We start from the raw sequence: 15,581 nt of genomic DNA, 5'->3' as shown, positions 1-15,581 counted from the left end.
ACCCAGTCCGCCCACCAACTCGGAGGTTTTGTCCTGTGCACCAAAAACGAATGGGTGATTTTAAATCTAAACACAAGCCACCTCCGCCCAGAAGTGCTCCAGCCCAGTCTCTCTCTCTCCCTATCACCTCCCTATCTCTCTGAACGCAAAAGCAGGAGCCCCGATTCAGAGGCGGTTGGGGGGGGTCTCCATTCCCGCACCTCCCGCCTTCTCCCCCCCCCCCCGCACTCACTCACCTGTCTTGAACGTCAGCTGCGGGTCCTTGGGGTCTCCGAACTCCTTGAGCATGGCTTTGAAGAGGACCCCGTACGAGTTCTGGATGCCGAACACGGCGCCGTTGCACCACATGGAGGCCAGCATGACCACCCACCCCCAGCCGCCCTCGGGGGGCTCGAACGGCGCCTCGCCTCCCTTCGGCGGCGGCGTGGGCGGCTTCTGCAGCTTCTTCTCCGGGGGGTTCCTGGCCGCCGCGAACGCCGTCACCGGAGGCGGCTCCCCGGCGGCTGCCTCCAGCGAGGAGAGCAGCGTCTGGTGCGAGCACCACTCGCCGCCGTTCTCCTGCTTCGGCTCGTCGCCCAGCGCCTCGCCCCCCTCCAAGGGGGCCACGGGGGCAGCCGGGGGGCAGCCGTCCCCCGCTCCCACCTCCTCGCTGACGGGAGACATCGCAGCCCGCCGGCGGGAGCTACGCGGAGGGAAGGAAGGGCGGCTAAGGCGGCCTCACGCGGCTGCTCGCTCCCTCGCTCGCTCTGTCTCTCAGGAGCCCAGCCGCCGCCGCCTCTCGCTCGCTCCTTAGCTCCGCCGAGGCAACGCGGTCATCTCTCTCGAAACAGGAACGGGAATGAGCGGGTGAGGCGGGGTATCAAACTTCTCGACAGGAAAAGAAACTCAGCGCTTTGAAAACATATATATAGTCTATACAAATAGATCTATATAATTCCGCCGTATAAAATTCTCCCTCACAAACCGGCCCCTGAGGGTGGTAAATTCGCTCAAGGCGCCTTCAGGTTATTTTAAAGGGGTAACTCCCCACCCCCACCCCGCGCGCGCCCCACCAAGGGGCGTGGCTGGCAAAGGGGCGTGCTCCCTTGCCGCCACCTTCTCCGTCCCCCTAAACCTGAGGTTCTCACTGGCTAGGAGGAGGGGAAGCTCCGCCCTCTCCGTGGGCCGCAGCGGATGGCTGGGAGGGTGAGGCGGGAGAGAAGGAGAAAAGCACAGCGTGCCAGTGGATGAGGAAACTGACTCCAGCCTTGCAGCGACGTTCGGGAGAGAACGTGCCTCTTGGCGCGCTTGCGCGCGTGCCGAGCCATAAGTCAACAGTTAACGACCACCCATGGAAGGCGGTTGGTGGAAGGCGGCGGCAGCAAATGGAGCTGCTTTCCTCCCTCAGCAGGCGCAATTTGGCGCGCGGGGAGGGGTGAAGGGGGCGGGGAAAGTGAAAAGGCAACGTCCCCGTGAGCTTTGCGACAGAGTTCATATAGAGATATATATGAAAACACACACACTTCTATACTGTATATAAAACGTAAAGTATGAAAAGAGCGGCCCCAGAGACTGGAACCGTAACACACACAAGGCAAGGTGTGTGTCTGTGACGTCAGTCGCCTCCCCAAAGTCAGCGACATACTTTGCTGGCAGGGCGACAGGGAAACAAAGGTTCTGCCAAGGTACAGGACAAAGGGGCAAGCATTTTTCCCAGAGTTCAATTGCTTACATATGGGAACACAGGTCCAAGAAGAAAAAGAGGAAAATATGTTTGTACTGGGCATTGATTACTTACTGAGCCACATAGCACAAATGGAGATAGGTCTCTTGAGGAACAATCTTTAAAAGTAAAACCCAGAGGGGGAACAGCGGGGTTTATATTCCCCCCCTTCAAGCATATACTTTAGTGTACCACAAACACCTTATAACAGATTTACTGTATAAGCTTTTGTGGACTACTCCCTTTTGTCACACACAATCACAATCACTTTCTCCTTTTCTGATAAGCTTGTGACACAGGAGGAATTTGGTCTGTTTTTCATAGGAAACAGATGCAATCTGCTGTTGCCAGTTTAATGTTCTTGCAGATCACAGCGCAACTCCCGGCCAGTCACACTACCAGATTTTGCAGTGCTTCAGTGTGCAAAAAATACAGATTTTTTTTCTCCTGAAAAATGCATTGAGAAGCATTGAAAATGTATTTTATGTAAAAAGGGCGTATGAAATTCATACAAATGCAAATGCAGGCTTAAAAACAAAAATTAACACAAAAAGAGAGAAAACAAATCTGTGTTTGAGTGCTAGGAAAACCGAAACAGAACTGAATCAGGCTTATGTAGCACAAATGGTACAAGTAATGCACAATAAAGAAGAAGCGGTAGGCATGGGGGGAATCCCAACATTTGCAGAAGTACCAAAAAATTGGTTGGTGCGGGGAAATGCCCAGTATAGACTGGTTGTGTTTAGTAGGTAACGAATGCTGGTTGACTGTTGAGGCCAGGGCTAGAAACCTGAATAAGAGCACTCCACACTACAACATTTTGTTGCAGCCCCCACTTGTGCCAAAATAAATCTGTTAAGGTCTTATATTACCAGAAAGCTTTGTCAGTTTTTTAAAGAGATATTACATAACTAAAACAGTCCCACAAGGACAATGTAGGCAATATATCACCATGTACAAACACAGCCAAAAGCACAATACAAAGTCAGGTGTTTACTGATATATCAATATCCTGCTTCTTGCTATTTTTGTCTTGCCGTATTAATGCCAATTATTTAGAAATGTAGGTTCAAGAAGGATCATTTACAGAATACCATAAAAATATACCACACCCATTAAAAGCAATAAAAGGGCTGTTGTTTGTTTTGTAAGCAGAGTTACTGGGGAGAAATCACTTTTAAAAATAGGGTTTGGTTAAGATATGCATGTGCATAGGGGTGTCATGTTAAATGTGTAACACTAGGTATCCTGGTGGCTAACACCTGCTATTTAGTTACACAAGTCTGGTCTGGGAGAAACAGTTCTTTTAAAATACTGTACTGAGAGAGACTTTTGTAAAATTACACTTCTGATTGACTTATTGGGCAGAAAATATTGGTCACTTGTTGGATTAGGAAACTAGTCTGATGAGGGGGAGAATTCTATGCTGCTCTGATATGATTGACTGAAGGATATGTTGGCTGAAATATAAAGAGGCCAAGGCCCATAGAGGAAGCCATAGAGGAACAAATAATTTAACCAACAGGAAAGCCTTTGTTTTCCGTTCTTCAAGGTCCTCATGCTTTTCTGTCTCTCTCTGGCCAACCAAACCCCAAGCCACAAAAAATAAGCGGGGGCATGCTAAGCCAATCAGAACTATGCATTCTAAATTTATCAGTTTGGTCTTTCTAGTCTGCATTTTCCCTCCTTCGCTAGCTTGCAGCAGCCTGTGTAAGTTTTCTTTGTAGAGGAGGACCTAGCAGCACATCTTTTCTTCTTTGCTAAGGTGGGTTATAAGGGGAAAAAGGACTCTTAAAAAACTATTTTTCCCATGGTGAGGAGAGAAGTGAGCATTCTGGAGACTGAAATGCGTGGGAAATCCTTTGTGGCTAGGATGGGTAGTAATCCTAAACACTCTGGGTTGTATTATACTAAGTCCTACCCATTGAAAGTAATAAACCTAAGTTAGTCATTTCTATTAACTTCAATGGGTTTACTCTTCAGTAGGTCTAGCATTGAATACTACCCACTTATGTCAAAATACATGTATATGTGTGTGAATAATGATAATGAGATGGAGGGTGAAGAAGAGAGAAGTTAGTCTCCCCAATTTCAACATACATCTCTTGTGTTTCAAGTTTTTTAAGGTAAGCGAGTAAACCCTATCTTCCATGACAGTGAGACAATGGGTATCTTATTAACTCCCTGCTTTTTAAATCACTGTCACTGTGGACAAATGGAAGGGAAAGAACAGAGTTCCAATTACAATAGTTTGTCTATATTCATGTTTCCAACTGAGAGACACTTGATTTCCACATCTGTTACAGTCTTACCACCCATATGGCTACTCTCAAATGGGAACAGAATGTGAAGGCGAAGTCGCTTTTTAATCTCTTCTGAACTCTATGGAGGAAATTAAGGCTATACCCACATACCTGGGAGTAAGTCCCAATTAACTTACTGGAACTTGCTTTGTCTTTTTATTCCTTTTCAGAAAGCATTTTTTAAAAACTATCCATATAACCCAAATAACAAAATAAAACTTCATGAAACAAACACATAAAAATTAAACCAAACCATACCAAGGTGGGCATGGAATGTTCACAATAAAAAATATTAAATCTGATTATCCATATATTTGCAGTGTGATACAGACAGGTAAACAGAGAGTACCATCAGAAGAAATAAGAGAACAAGAGGTGTGGTGCACATGACTTGCAAGATATACAGAAACATAAACCTGTGACTGAAACCATCAGAGGCACAAGGAATACCAAGAATAAAAGGTTTTATATTACATAAAGAAAAAGAAAAAAATCAACCAGTTAGGTATTGCTTGTCCCAAATCTAATGGGACTTACTTCTGAGTAGACATAGGGTTGCACTGTTTACAGAGCAAGACAAATCAGTTCCAAGTTCTCCATGATTGTTATCGTGAGATGTTGGCCACTGGTTGGCACACTTTTAAAAGTGATTAGTCGAAGTAGGGCTTGAGACCCAAAGCCTTTCCTGTTGCCAGCCTGCACAACTTCAGCTTACTCAGGTAGACTGCCTCTGAAACTTTGAGTTCCCTATAGCAATCTTTCCTCCATCCATGTTCAGAGGAAGTCTATGTCTGAATTTGCTGAAAGAGACAACAGACTAGCATTATTGACTTCAAACCCAAGTGCATGCAAATGGTGTTCAATTAATTGTGTATGTCACAATTTTTGTATTTGGGGTGGGGGTGGTGAGGTGCCGGTACTCACTATGAAGTTGTTATAGTAAGTGCCACAGTAAGTGTCTGTGAGAGAGAATATATGAATAGAGAAGAGAATGAATGGAGGGAGGACAGAGAGAAAAAGATGCTTCCCTGCCTAGTTTTGGTATTGGACACACCTGCCAGATGGAGCCAATGCCAAATGTGGGCAAGAAAGCCCATTGCATTTCTCTTTCTCTCCCCTCCTTTCATTCACTTTTGTATTCATGTATTTATTTTACACACACATGCTTCTGGGAGAATGTGACCCTCAACCCTAAGAAGGTTGCCCACTACTGGCATAATGTATTGCAATAGGACTAAGAAAAGTATATAAAGCAATTCTGAGCGTTTAGAGAAGAGAGAGTAAAAAGCAAATTATATGAGTAAATGCATAGCCGCAACTTCTTATTTGCAGAAATAACAAGGCTGCAGAGACACAGAGTGGGGGACATTCCTCCTAAATTCATCATTTCTCCTCTAGCTCCTTTCCAGTTACAGAGCCTGTATACAGGGTGGACTCAAGGCAGATTACAGATAAAAACAAGGACTGGTAAAAACATGGGGGGGGGACAACATAATTAGAATACAATTAAAACTAAAGTGCATGGAGGTGGTGGGTTTGTAGGGAACAATCAACAGGCAAAGGTAAGTGTGTCTCAACCTTCTACATTAGCAACATAAAATGCATTTCAGGTTGAAAAGACCTTGGCTTCCCCCCTTCCCTCCCCTCCCAATATTTATTTGGTATGGGGCACAAAGGAGAATGAGGGGGGATACAGGGTCATAGGCAGTGGAACAAATACATTTGGAGTAGAGAGTCCTAGCTGATTAAGGGTGGACAAAGTGCTTTGCAAGCAGGGGTGGCCAAATTAAAATATTGGGGGGGGGGCAGGTACACCATTTGAATGGCAATGCCCATCAATTTTGGTGGGGAGCAGCCGCCTCAAATATTTTATTGTAGAGGGGCCAAGGGAACCGGGAATTGGCTTCTATGTTCACAAGGGATATTGGAGTTGCTTATTTTTCTATGGAAGATTCTTGACCTTTCAGAGCAGGCTTTCTGGAGGATGCAGGAAGCTGTGGTAGAAAGCAGGAAGTAAAAAGCCCTCTCTCTGTACATGTGATTTATTGTGTGTGACTCTTAGCATCTAATACTTTTTTGAGCACTATAATCTATTTGTCTTCTTTCTCTTCCATGCACAAGCTATTAATTCCAACAAATAATTCATTTCAAGTTGATCTGTGTACAATAAGAATAAAAACAAGAACTGTAACTAGAGCTTTAAACCATGTGACAGTAAAAACAAAGGAGGGTTTTTATTAAAACCATTGCAGCCTCAGGTGAGGTGAACCAATAAATTAGCAATTTTCTCTGAAAAACTAGGAGAGACTTAGAGCCCTGTTAATAATTTTTTTCATTTCTCAATCCTATTGGCTTTCTGAACAAAATATGTCTTTCTTATCAAACTGCTAAACCATTTTTGCCCAAATTATTTGAGAAAAACATCACCATACTCAAGACAGAATGGTTTTCACACAGCAGAAGCCCCTTTACACATTTTATTATTTCATATTTTCTACTTCAAATGGAGTAAATAAAAACTAAATTACAGATTTGACTTTTTGTCTCTTACTCCCTTTAATATTTTAAACAGTCTTGACATATGAAAGTCAATGGTCATGAAAGGCAATGTACACCCTAGCTTTTAAAAAAAATGAACATGGATTGCTGCAGGAGCTACACATCATTCTGATTCAAAGAGCACTTCCATTATTTTGTAAAGATTTCTTGACATATTTGACTGCTTGGCATCTAATTTTCACTGCATTAGAACAAGTCATTCACCATCTCAATTTTTCTCAGTTTTTTCCTGCGTGTAAAAACAAAAAGCAATCAGTATTTACATTTTTTTACACTAATTATTCTAGTAATTAATATTTTCCAGCAGGATGTGTACCAAGTACCAGCAGTCCTGAGCCATGGAAATGTATCAAATTAGCTTGTTTTCATTTATGACTCCTGGTTCAGATTCTCTAAAAGCTGAAATATAAAATGATTTCTGAGCAGGTAGATACCGGTAATACAAGCAGATTTATTCGTTGTGCAACCTCATCACCATATGTTGCCCACTTAAATATAGTACATCTCATATTTCTGCACACAATACAGTAGTAACACCCAAAATGAAATGTAAGTATTACATTGTGTTAATTCTCTTTTAAGAGAATGTTTTCCAGCTTAACACGCTTTTTGATGAACAAATCTCATTTATCTTAGCATATGCCATGTTATGACCACATTTTGAAAGGTGGCGGGGAGAGGAAGAATAATTGTTTGCCCCCTAGAAATCAAGCAGATTCTACTCATTCTAGTTTGTTTATGCAAACTATTTTCACCCCACTCTTCAGTCAGAAAATAACAGATTACAAAGGAATAAAAATAGCACAGCCCCTGCCCACAGACTCACAATCTGAAAAGACATGACACAAAAGGGATGTGGGGTGGGTGGGAAGGAAAACAAGCAAACCAAATTCTAATTCAGGCACCAAATTCCTAGTGTTAAAAGGTTCTTACAATGATGAGCTTGGATGGAAACAGGCTGCTCACAGTTTGTTTGTTTTGAAATGCCCTGCGAAGAATTTACAGTGACCCAGCCTTTGAGGAAGTGACTGTAATGCAGTTAGAACATTAAGAAGGACCCATCTTAGCCCAGTATCCTGTTCTCACAGTGGCCATCAAGATGCCTATGTAGTGATTTTTTATTTTTTTTACTATTGTGTAAAGTGGTACTTCCCTTTGTCTGTGCAAAAGTCTTCAACTTTCGGTTTTAATGCATGGACTTCTAGTATTTGAAAGAGGGAGAAAAACTTTTATTCACACTGGGTATCAGGGTGGGGCCTTCTGGACTCTTAACTAGAATCTGACAGCTTCATATCACTCCTACCCCAGCAGATGGGCTCATGGGACCTAGCTGATATTACACCCCCAGTGGATAATTGCCTCTGTGAGTTAATTATAGCAGGAGACCGTTAGTGGTCACTTCCAATTGTTTCTTTGCAAGTGTGCCTTGCCTTTGGTTCCTTTTAAATTTGACATCAAATCCATGTACCACTGGGATTGGTTCTGCTCAGAAGCTCAAGTGGAGCCAAACCCTGCCAAAAGGGCAGTTTGAACTTGGTGCTGATCAGCACTGACTTTAAATGCCACTGGGATCACCCGTACTCCCCAATGCTGCAAATTCTAGCAGGGTTTTCAGCCAGAGCCTATCAGTGATGACTGGAAGTCCTTGGAGTTTGACCTCAAAGGAAGGACTCTTTTCCTTTGAAGTATGCCATCTTCAACAGCAGAAAGTCAGTCGCTGGGGGCAAACAGCAAAGGAGGGGTATTGTCTTTATTCTACATTTGTGGGTCTTGTATAGGGTGAGTCTTTTAAAAGAGGCCCCATGGAACATGTGTACTCTGTATCCACGGGGCCTCTTTTAAAGGATTCACCCTGTATAAGCACTGCTGGAAAGAGGGTGAACCTTTAAGCTAATGCAACTGAGCTATTATTGCATTCTGCTGGTTCAGTCCCTTGGGCCTGGAACAAAAGTGAGCATCGCAAAAGGCTTCAAATCAAGGTTCAAAATAAAGTCAGTCTAGGTCTCAAATCCAAGAAGCCAAGTTGCAAGGGGAAGCTAGATGGAAAGGGAGGAGGTGGTTGGCCACATTTACCCTTCCAGACTAAGACATGAGTGCTGTGCAAATGTTTTGTATGGCACTGCAAATGTGCTTGGAGATAGGTGTCAGGCGCACCATGTACAGGTCAGCTGTGGCCTGCCAGATGTTTCTTGCTGCTCAGTTTTGGGTTACAGAAGACCTTGAGAGGTTCATATGTGAGTGCAATTAAGATAGTATTGCGGGGGGAGAGAGAGAGAGAGAGAGAGAGAGAGAGAGAGAGAGAGAGAGAGAGACTGACTGACTTCTGGCAATAACTTAAAGCAAACCTTAGTTACAACAAAATTGAGAATTAGATATAGATATAGATATTAGATATAATGTCTGAAAGGAATTACAACACAGATCAGACAATAAAAGTTTATTCACTAAACTGGCTAAAAGCTAAATTTCTTATTTGCTTTTTCACGGTTAAAGCCGCCTTAAGGCGCTTCCAGCAGAAGATCCAATATCTTCAATATCAGGTCATTCAGATTCAATATCAGGTCATTCAGATATTGCAAATGAGTCACTGGCAACAAGCTTTAATTTACAGGGTTAAATTAAATTAAATTTGGATTAAATAGGAGGAAACACAGGCTGGTATTTTTCATGTCAGAAATATCATTTAGATACTGTGGGGGGGAAATGCATGCATGAGGACCAACCATCCCATAACAAACACTCCTCTGAAAGCACCCTTATATTCTGACTATGAAGATACACAGCTGTTCCTACTGAAGTTAGTGTCAGCGGTAAACATATTTTTAAACACTGTGGTCCAGCATTTGCTGCCCACATGATAGACACACAAAAGTGCCGACATCTGACGTAAGGTACACAGTCTAAGGTATTCCAGGTAATCCATGGGCAATAAATGCAAGAGTAAAAGGAAAGACAGATAAGATTAAAAAGTCCAGCCTAATGTGAAAGTTTGGCATATTGTGCAAGTTTATTAAGAACAAATAATTTATAAATAAGGGCATATCCCTTAAAAGAGATACGCTATCAACTATAAAATGTTAATAATATTCACTGGGTGTTTTTCTTTCCTTTCCAATATTTGGTCCTAAGTTTAAACAAAAAGGGAAGGAAGAGAAAATTGAAGGCTACATGGTAGCCAAGCAATATGGAAGTCAAATATTTATGCTTTTTCCTCATCATAGCATTTAATTCATGCCTCTCTGCTGGAGCAAATATTTTGCTGCTGCTTAGTGCCTGGGCTCCTGCTGCTAAGTAGTTTGAGGCAGAGGAAATGTATTTGCTTAAAAGTAAATAAGGATCTGGATGCTTATCTCTGTAAGAAAAATAACGTTTAGCAAAAGAGACCAGAGCTTGCTTTGGGACGTTAAATCTCAGTTTAGGATCCTTAGAACAAGGATTGTTAACCTATGGCTTTCCAGATGTTGTTAGACTCTCATTATCCTTATCCATTCGTCAGTCTAGCTGAAGGTTGAGTCCTACGACATCTGCAAAGCCCCAGGCTCTCTACTGTTGCCTAGAGTAGAAGTGAGTTTATCCTGAAATGAAAATGCTTTGCAGACAAGTCACAGTGAGTCAATTCTATTACTTCCTTTGGGCCAGACTGTAAAAGGTCTCATAGTACCTGGAAAAGCTTCACTAGATGTCACAGTGAGAAAAACCAGTTCCAGTTGCCACATGTATGAAGCCAATGACATATTGGGACACCCCCAAGGTTATCATGGTGACCATGAAGTCCTGAGCCACCCCCCAAAAAATGGCCTCAGCATAGCTGTTTCAGACCCCCCCCCCAACAGTCAGGGAGTCCTCAACACTGGCACTGAGACCATATCTGTCAGGTCAGGCAGGGAGGCTGCTCGGCAGTAAACCAGCAAAATGTGTTATAATGCCTAAAACTAGGTTGAGATACTCTATATTGCCAATCAAGTGGACAGAAAGCATGAGAGGAGATCCTATAAATTACAGCAACTCCGTTTCCCCAGTCCTCAAGTCTGTGCCTAGGCTGCCTTGAGTACCTGCGTGGGCACAGCAGGGTGAGATGAACTCCACCATGCTTGCTCACTTAGGCCTCAGTGATACAAACCAGATCAGTCTCCTCATGTATGATCAAATCATGGATAAGGGAAGTCTTCATCAAAGCTGACCTGGCATTCAGTAGCAGTAGCTGCAGACCTGAGGGCTGGCTGCTAGAACAAGCACCCCCAAACTCGGCCCTCCAGCTGTTTTAGGACTGCAATTCTCATCATCCCTGACCACTGGTCCTGTTAGCTAGGGATGATGGGAGTTGTAGTCCCAAAACAGCTGGAGGGCCGAGTTTGGGGATGCCTATGCTAGAAGAACCAAACTTCCTCAGGCTGGAAAGGGGGCTGGCCCATGGCATAGCCACTTATTGTCTGTGCCATGAACCTGCTACATGGCTTGCCCCCTTTCCCACACCCTATCTCCCAGTACTCAGGAACCACTGTAACTGCCTCCCTGCTTTGTTCCCTCCCCAGCTGAGTACATCAACTGACTGCAGAATTCCATCAGATTGTATTATCTATGCATGTAAGATCATCTCTACCTGACAATCAAAAGACATCATATGTACCTGCCAAAAGTGTCTAGTATGATATATTTTTTAAATCCTTTTTTTTTTGTCCTGCTAGTAGTATTTCATACAGATTGGTGTATGATTAACAGAACTGTTAGCTGAGCAATGAGATTGCAAAATCTTAGTGATGCATGAAGCAGAAATACATCTGAGCTTTCAGTTTCCAAGCTGAGTCTGCAAAACTGATAGGCAGAAAACGTTTCCACCACAGTTGCTATGAAGTTCTTAAGATACAAGCCTAAAATACTAGAAGCTTAATTATTTTAGTCATTACTCTAGCCAGAGCTGAAAAACAGAGGTAAATGAAGTAGGGACCTCCACATGACATTAATTGCCCTTTTGTCTCATTTGGCTCCTGTGATATACTAGTCATACATCATTACAGTCAAAATTGCTTCTATTAATATTATGTCATGTGCTCTTTATTTTAATGCATTCAATTACCTGGCATAATGTGCTTTTGCTAAACAAAGTCAGAAATGTATTGTGTGCATCTACCACCTAGCCATACCCAGTGAGCTGCTGCAGAGGTAAGTGAAAGACCTGGGGTTTGTGTGCAGATGTGACTCACCTTCGTGCAATTGTCGCAGTGTGTCGTGTCAATTTTTAGCCCTTCAGGAAGACTATATGCTGAAATACATTGGACATACCTGATATATAAAAACAGCCAGTTAGACATTACCTCTTTTGTTTTCTAACATACTGTTGTGAATTGGTGTGTATGCCTGAGTCCCTTCTAATTCCTGTATCCAGCAAGGGTTAAAATCTAATGAAGGATTAAAGTGTTGGAATAACAAGGCCAGCTTCTTGGTAACGGCCCTAAGTTTGGGTCTTTAGTATGGATCTTTAATAAGTTGCTCTGGGCCAGAGAGAAAATGGGTGGGCCCCCTCCCTCACCTGGCTGGTAGTAAGAAAGACAAAAGCCAGAATTGTGTGTGTGTGTGTGTGTGTGTGTGTGAGAGAGAGAGAGAGAGAGAGAGAGAGAGAGAGAGAGAGAGAGAGAGAGAGAGAGAGAGTGCAGACGAAGCCAGAGAGTGAGAGTCATGCCTGATTTCTGCTTAAATCCAAGACTTTGGCTATGGGAGAAGCAAGACCTTCTGGGGTGTTAATGCCGTGAACCTCTCCATTGTAGGCTCAGGTTGTATATATATGTGTGTAAATCAACCATATATCATAAAGACACCACAGCCTCCACTGCCCCTCATACCAAGGAAAGTGAACCCGAGTTATGCACCCCAAACCCCAATAATTTTGCACTACTCATAGAGTCTGGGGTGCTGTGCAACAATTCTACTGCGTTACTGTAGCTGCCTTAGAAGACCGCATATTGGCTCTCTGAATTTCTAGTGTATTATAACTCTCCAAGTGTACACTAAAACAAAGTTTCTTATACAGTATGATTCCTTTTTTAAAAATGGCACTTCATGCAGTGCATCCAGTGATGTTCTCTAGGCCATAATCAACTTATTGTGCCATAATCAACTTATGAACCTAATAACTTGCTTTATACCAAGTTAAGTTATTTGGTCCATCTACCTCAGTATTTCCTGCACTGACTGACAGCAGTCTTTAAGGCACTTTAAGACTTTTTGTTGCTATTGCTGCAAGACTAACGTGTCAGTCTCTCTGAAAGCCTGCATTGGCTTCCATCAGTAAATAAACAATATTCAAAATAAAGGGGGGGACCCAAATCTGTTCAAATAAGTTTGTAGTTTGGAACTACTTTCTTGAGTCTAGGTTGCCATTTTTTTCCAGAACACGTCCTCTTTTTCAAGAGTAAAATTTGAGGCAATTTGCATTTATTTGCTTTGAATGGCCATCACAGTGTCCTCTTTTTTGATCTTCAAAATATGGCAACCCTAAAAAATCTTGACAGCATTCTGAATTTCTATAGTCAATGTTATCCTTCCCTGCTATACCCATTCCTCAGTTCCATACCAAGTCCAGCCAGGCTTCCATTCAAATGAAGTACTGTAATAATACATTTTCAGCAGCCTTCACTTTTGTCTCAGTACTTATGGAAGAGATGAGATGCTGAAGAATGATGCAATGTGGGTCTTTTCATCCCATCAGCTAATGCATACATCAGCTCCAAGGTCCGGACAGGCTGAGTACTTAGGAGAAAGTTTCAGTGTTGGTCATTCATCTGCTTATCTGCTCAGGCAGATAACTGAAGACAAACCATTCAGAAGCTTTAGTTTAGTCCATTAGGTGTTGAAGTATATTTTTGAAACTTATAAGCAATGTGCATGATCTAGCCAAACTAACTTCAGTGCTTTTAGATCTGATTGATTTTACAGAGAAAATAAGCAGATACTAAACATTTTCCCCTTCAAACCAAGAGGAGTTAATTAAAAGTGTGTAATTTTGACCTAGTTATGTCCAGTACTGTATAACTGAAATTGGCTGTTTCCTATGTAAGTAATATTTGAGATTCACTACCTTCAGGTAAGCATTCTATAGACTCACTTTTAAACAAACTTAACAAGAGATGTACTGCATAATTACTTCTTAGACATTAACCTCAGCCTTTTCAAGCTTGTGAAATCCATAGCAGTCTTGCTGTGTGAGTGCGTATGTGTGCTAACCTCTTCCCTACTTTCCTTTTTACCACATCTCCAAATTGCTCTGTTTAGTTTCTGCTAGCTTCAGTAATTTATACTACATATGCTTACTGCTCATTGCATAATATAGCCTGTGATCTGTTTATTTTTAGGCACAAGCCCTGTCAAGTTACCAACAAACAAACTTGCCTGTGAAATGAATGCTTGCAATAATTTGTACTTTCCATTTTTTTAAAAAAGTTTGTTTTAAGGTTTAGCTGAGTGCACTATGGATTTGTTTAAAAGTCTCCAGTACCTACTTTGACACAGTCGCTGCAGGCAAACAAAAACAGAAGTTACAACATAGTTCAATATTATGTATTATGTAGCACAGAAAACTTCAGCCTAAAAGGGTGAACCTAGGACAGAGACCAACTTTGACCAATGAGTTGACTTTATAACAATGTTAACCCTTTTTTTTAAAAAAAAACTCCTTCAAAAGACTCACAAAAGCAGTTATGCTGAAAATTCTCTGCTGAAGTTAAATTTATGTGCATCATAAACAGTTCACTTTATTACTTTATTGACTTTGGGCTAACCCTTCTTGAACATGTGTGGCTTTTAAAAAAGCAGTAAAACTGCCATCTGCTGAGAGATCTATAATTGTTGCAGAATTCAATTTGCTTTCTTACTGTTCTCTGGTAAAATCAGCAAACACTATCCTTAGATGACAGGAAACAATCTGGTATTTGCTTTTGCTTTTTTGTTGTTGAAAAAAACAAGTTACAGTACTCAGAGCAAGACAATAGATGTTATCTCTGTTAGAGGCAATCAGTCAAGAAGCACATGAGAGACAGGTTACCTGAGCAATTGAAGTTTAGTTTCAGAATCATGGCATTTCAGAACGTAGCTTGTCATTGTTGGTGGTTCCAATTTCTTTCTCCAGCATAAACCACCCCGGTTAAATTATGGCCTGCATTCATTTCTGAAAATAATTTTGTGCTATGAGAATATGTGCAGCGCCGGATTAGGGTGGTGTGGGCGGTTCCCTCCCACAGGCCGCTAAGACGAGGGGGCACATAGTAGTAATAATAGTAATAATAATAATGATAATAATACCTATATTTATACAGGTACCTACTCAAAGTTAGGGGATACCAAATTTTGTCATTGTTCAGGGTGCCACATTACCTAAGTCCGTCCCTGATATGTGGTGGTCGTTTAATGGAAGGCTGTATAAGCATCTGGGTTTGATTTTTATGTATCAGATACTGCAGAGCTGATCAAAAGTAAATCAAGGTTCTTTACTTTCTTGGCTTCCATCCTGTGAAAAATGATCAATTGCAACATTGCCAGTAGTGCACATATGGGGGGGGGGGGAATGCATGCTAAAGTTACTTACGAATACCTCAAGGGAGAATAGCTAAGACACAGTATTCCATGTAGAAGAAGAACCAAAAATGGGCACTGCCAAAATGGGCCACCCTGCAATCACAGTCTCTTGAACACAAATGCACACACAACCAAACACACACACTACAGCACCCCTGCAGGGCACTCTCTCTCAAAGCACGCACCTTTCCAGCAAACAACACTGCAGTGGGAATTATATTTGTGCTCTCTGTGCTACAGAGACCAATCCTCTCAGCCCACAGCTGTGATAGGGAACAAGGTGGGGGCTGGCAGTCCACTAGTAATGGCTTGGTGAGCCTGATGTGGCCCACAGGTTCAGCACACTTGCTCCAGTTATTCCACACACAAAAACATACTTGGTGCAAGTAAATTAATGCGTCTGAAACCCAAATAATTATATTTGATAATGGTTATATAGTAGTTTACAACAA

The 15,581-nt window shown here is 42.2% G+C and overlaps 1 protein-coding gene and 1 long non-coding RNA gene across 2 annotated transcripts in view; one reads left to right on the top strand and one right to left on the bottom strand.

Annotated features, from left to right (window-relative positions):
• Window positions 1-1,269, bottom strand: part of SLC16A10 (solute carrier family 16 member 10) — a 42,322-nt gene extending 41,053 nt beyond the window's left edge. Inside the window, exon 1 of the mRNA XM_081186724.1 lies at window positions 237-1,269. Within this exon, the coding sequence (XP_081042850.1) occupies window positions 237-663 (427 nt within the window). The 5' untranslated portion in view covers window positions 664-1,269. The remainder of the gene's footprint in view (window positions 1-236) is intronic.
• Window positions 1,270-1,386: 117 nt separating this feature from the next.
• Window positions 1,387-14,212, top strand: LOC308583087. Its single transcript, XR_014006043.1, has 2 exons — window positions 1,387-1,664; window positions 10,061-14,212. It is a non-coding gene; the product is annotated as an uncharacterized lncRNA (long non-coding RNA).
• The last annotated feature ends 1,369 nt before the right edge of the window (window positions 14,213-15,581 follow it).

Source organism: Podarcis bocagei, assembly GCF_964188305.1.
Source record: "Podarcis bocagei genome assembly, chromosome: 3".
Lineage (NCBI taxonomy): Eukaryota > Metazoa > Chordata > Lepidosauria > Squamata > Lacertidae > Podarcis > Podarcis bocagei.
The sequence above is the reverse complement of the archived record's forward strand: the minus strand, read 5'-3'. Positions and strand labels throughout refer to the sequence as shown.